General features: G+C 35.6%; 1 protein-coding gene across 2 annotated transcripts in view; it reads left to right on the plus strand.

Annotated features, from left to right (window-relative positions):
- Nucleotides 1–4,850, plus strand: part of ALKBH8 (alkB, alkylation repair homolog 8 (E. coli)) — a 77,684-nt gene that overhangs the window by 49,592 nt on the left and 23,242 nt on the right. For both annotated transcript variants that reach the window (XM_011984755.1, XM_011984754.1), the window contains exon 10: nucleotides 1,524–1,780. In XM_011984755.1, the coding sequence (XP_011840145.1) occupies nucleotides 1,524–1,780 (257 nt within the window). The remainder of the gene's footprint in view (nucleotides 1–1,523; nucleotides 1,781–4,850) is intronic.

Below are 4,850 nucleotides of genomic sequence, written 5' to 3' on the forward strand. Positions count from 1 at the left end.
ACAAGGTATTCTCATAGTGATTTTCAAGAATACAATATATTATTATTAACTATAGTCACCATGTTTTACACTAGATCCCTGGGACTTATTCTATCTAACTGAAATTTTGTATCCTTTTATTAGCATCTTCCCAGCTCCCACCCCCAACTGTCCCAGCCCCTGGTAACCACCATTCTACCACTCTCTATTCTGTGAGATCAGCTTTTTTTAGATTCCATGTATGAGTGAGATTGTGTAGTATTTGTCTTCTCTGTATGACTTATTTCACTTAACATGATATCCTCCAGGTTTATCCGTGTTGTGAATGGCAAGATTTCCTTCTGTTTGTGGCAGAATAGTATTCTGTTGTGTATATGTACCATATTTTCTTTTTCCATTCATTCGCTGATAGGCACCTTGAGTCCATGCCTTGGCTGTTGTGAGTAATGTTGCAGTAAACATGTGAGTGCAGATGTCTTTCTGACACACTAATTTCATTTTCTTTGGCTATATAACCCATACTGGGATTACTGGTTTATAAGATAGTACTTATTTTTTATTTTTTTTGAGCAAGGCAGAGAAGGGTTTTATTGAGTGACAGGACAGCTCTAATACAAGGGGGTATTGAACCTGAAGTGGGTTCTACGTGAGAGGGGACCTGCAGGTGGGTAGTCCCCTATTTCTAATTTTTTGAAGAACCTCTGTTCTTACTATCGCATGGAACAAGCAAAGATTTAAAGTGAGTGTTAGACATTATTACAGAGAACAGGGAACAACTTCAAAATTAATTTGAGACAGTGTATTCTAAATTTCCTCTGTCATCAGCTCTGCTTGGTGGTGTTCTCCCTGGGATTTGCTTATTCTACTGAAGCAAGCAACATAGTGTAGTCATTGAGAATGTGGGCTCTGGAGTCTACACTGCCTGAGTTCAATTCGTGGCTGTATGACTTAGTATCTCTGTCTTTAGGAATGGTCTTAGCTTCTTTGTGCTTCAGTTTTGTCATCTGTAAGTGGATGTCATGGTACCTATCTCATTGCATTACTGTGAGAATTGAGGCAATGCTTAGAAACCGCTTCAAATGGTGTTCAGTAAATGCTTGTGGTTATTACCAAATGACACTTTGCCTCCAGGTCTTGTTCTTCTGAGAGCCCTACGGTGCCCATAACTCCTATCTCCTTTACCTACCAAGGTTAATTTAGCTAAATTTTTCCCAGTTAGGCCAGACCTATTAAGATGCTTTTCTGAATAAGAGGACTTTTAATCTCAAAATTAAATCTATATATAACTGTATTTAATCTTGAGATTAAATAGGCATAATCACTAAGGCAGATGCAGAATTGTAGTCATGTATTGTTGTAAATGGATTTTCCCCATTCTTTTTATATTAGACTTATTAGGGAAGAACTTTTCCTTTTAACGGATAAATCGGAGTCTATCTACCCACCAAATTTGCACTGATTTTTTTTTCATTTACGAAAACTTGATACCGTATGAGTTATTCTGATAAAAAGGAAAGGTGTGTATTGCTTTGTTTTTCATTAAGGCTACCCTTTGGTCTGTGACAGCCAGAGGAAAGAGACTCCTCCCTCATTTCCAGAGAGTGATAAAGAAGCCTCACGGCTGGAGCAAGAGTACGTCCATCAAGTTTATGAAGAGATTGCTGGACACTTCAGCAGCACGAGACATACCCCTTGGCCGCACATTGTGGAGTTTTTGAAGGCTTTGCCAAGTGGTTCGATAGTGGCCGATATTGGATGTGGTAATGGAAAGTATCTTGGCGTCAATAAGGAGTTATATATGGCAAGTAATGTTGCTTTTGACTTTCTTTTTGCTTAATTTGCAGTGGTTATCATATCTTTCTTCCTCATGATATAATGCTGTTTTTTTAGATCATTACCAGAAAATTATAACCAATAGATTGAATATTAATGAACACTGCCCCATTCTTTCTTATTCCTCTAGGAATTTATGGGTACACCATCGTTATATAAATTTTTTTCTCCTGTTAGATTTTGCTTTCTACCACTATTATTTTATCAGTAAAACTATCTTATAGCTGTAAAACTCTTTACAGAGTAGAAAGGATTTTTATAGAAATCTTTTTTTGACTTGGATGCCCCTAAGTATGAAGAAGATAAAGCTGATATTTTCATCCATCTTTTGCAAATGAAGAAATTGGGGCTCACAGTCATCATGTTAATTTCCTGGTGTCATATAATTAGGGGACGTAACTGGAAATTGAAACTATGTCTTCTACTCCAAACTTCACTCATAGTAGAAAAACATTTCTATTTATTGGCATCTTACTGTTGAGGAAACTAAGGCTCAAATAGATTAAAAACTTGACCAAGGTTGCAAGGGCTAGACTGTCTGATTCCAGAGTGTCTGTTTTCAGTTGCTATCATTTTTTTTTTTCTATGAGCCATTTTTTTTTCCCGCTGTGCTAAGAAGTAGGATGTTCTTGTTTTAGTGTATTGTTGTAAGTAATCTTATTTTAACCCTTGCTCTGTGAGGACTGGAGCTTCCCCTTCTCTAGATTAGGGGATTTAGGATGAGAGTAAGGGAGTAAGAAAAAAAAGAAGAGAGAGCAGCCAACGTTCCTGGGTTATTGAAGTATGTCAGATCACTTCTCATCTTTATTTTTACTCCATCCTAGATATTGTACACCTACATGAAAAAAGTTACTACAATTTTCCCTTGGTATATAAAATTGAAGCCAAATCAAATAATAAATAAAATGCATATTTAATGATCATAAAAAATGTAGCATAAAAGAGAAAAGTGATATACCATTCTTCTAAGAGATTAATTTTTATCACCCCTACATGAGCAGCAGTGGCTATTCTTTGTAGGGCCATACACCTCAAATACCTCTGGTTACAGTCACCTAGGATTCTTCCGAGGAAGTACAAACAATACATTGAAAAAAGTATATTAGTCCCTTGGTATCTGTGGGGAATTATTTCCAGGGCCCTGTGGATACCAAAATCTGTAGAAGCTCAAGTCTCTGATACAAAATTATGTAGTATTTGCAAATAACCTATGCACATCCTCCTGTATATTTAAAATTGTCTGTAGATTACTTATGATACGTAATACAATGTAAATGCTATGTAAATAGTTGTTAGGCTGTATTGCTTAGAGACTAATGACAAGAAAAAAGTCTGTACATGTTCAGTAAAGGTGGAATTTTTATTTTTTTAATATTTTGCCCTGTAGTTGCTTGAATCCCTGGATGTGGAACTCATAGATACCGAGGGCTGGTTGTATTACAGCTTAGGAAACGTAGAGTTTATGCATTAACAGGCGGATAAAAGAATAGCAGTTCATCAAGATAAGACAATGATATTCATATATTGTTACCATGTTTACAATTAAATTTTAATTTATAAAGAATAAGGCCTAGTGAATTAATTTTGTTCATGTTGAAGAGGAAATAGATCTTTGATGTGTCACTTAAAATCACAGCTAACCACAGTTCAAAACAAGGTGATATTTTCTAGTGTTTTAATCTAAAGATACGTCCAAAAATATTTCTCAGTAGGCTCTGCTTTTGCACTTCCTTGTTGATAATCCATGGTTTTATCTAGTCAGGTATGATTCATGACAGTGAAACTAGGTTGAAGTCAAATACACTGATTTAGTCATAGTGATAACATTCTGTTACAATTGAGAAGAATGATTTCTTGAATTATTTTTTGAATAATTTGAATAATTCAAATATATAATTCAAATTGTGTTCAGGAAACAAACACAATCTGCAGCTGATTCCAGAGGGAATATATTTGGAAGGATTAGAAAATCCTAAGTATATTCACTCAGTTTATCAGCAGCAGTCTGTACATAATTCTTTCCTGTCTGTTGTTCCCCGGAGCTTACTGCATTGCCTGATTTCCAGGCATACAGTACTTGGCATGTGGTGGAAGCTTACTAATTAATGGTTTGTTCAATGGTGAGGAGCAAACCTGTGAATTTACCTTCAGCTTCTTACATGAAAACCAAAATATATACAGTGCTGTGTCTGTCAGCCTTGAAGGCATGTTACAACCTCAAAATGGGTGGGACTTACCACAGGATAAAATTACCTAGATCTAGGATCTAGATTTCTCTTTTTATGTAGAATCCAGGGCACTCCTTATTCCATATGTTTTAATAACTAACATTTACATAACACTTCAATGGTTAATTAAATATTTAGTATAGATCATTTCATTTGATTCTCATATTAACCCTGATAAATAGGTATTTTTCTCTTTATTTTTTAGATTAGGAAACAGAGGCTTTGAGATAGTAAGTAGCTCTCCTAGGTTATTCAGCTAGTTATTGCTGAAACCAGAATTCAAATTCAGAGTTTACAGGTTGAGCATCCCTAATATGAAAATTTGAAATCTCGAATTCTACAAAATCTGAAACTTTTTGAGTAGCAACATGACACTCAAAGGAAATGTTCATTGGAGGATTTCAGATTTTGGATTTTCAGATTAGGGACTCTCAGCCGGTATGTATTCCAAAATCCAAAAAATTCTGAAATCTAAAACAGTTCTGGTCCCAAGCATTTGAAGTAAGGGATATTCAACCTGTAGTATGCTCTTTTCACTGTACTTTATTGCCTTTGTTTATTTCTCTGCAGTTTAAATTGTATATTACCAGTCTAATTTTCCTACAATTGCATATTTTCTTAACAGTTTTTAAAATGTTGTATATTTTTAAAAATAAAAATAATAGGCCGGGCACAATGGCTTATGCCTGTAATTCCAGCACTTTGGGAGGCCGAGGTGGGCAGATCGCCTGAGGTTGGGAGTTCAAGACCAGCCTGACCAACATGGAGAAACCCCGTCTCTACTAAAAATACAAAATTAGCCAGGAATGG

Source organism: Mandrillus leucophaeus, unplaced genomic scaffold, assembly GCF_000951045.1.
Source record: "Mandrillus leucophaeus isolate KB7577 unplaced genomic scaffold, Mleu.le_1.0 Scaffold273, whole genome shotgun sequence".
Classification (NCBI taxonomy): Eukaryota; Metazoa; Chordata; class Mammalia; order Primates; family Cercopithecidae; genus Mandrillus; species Mandrillus leucophaeus.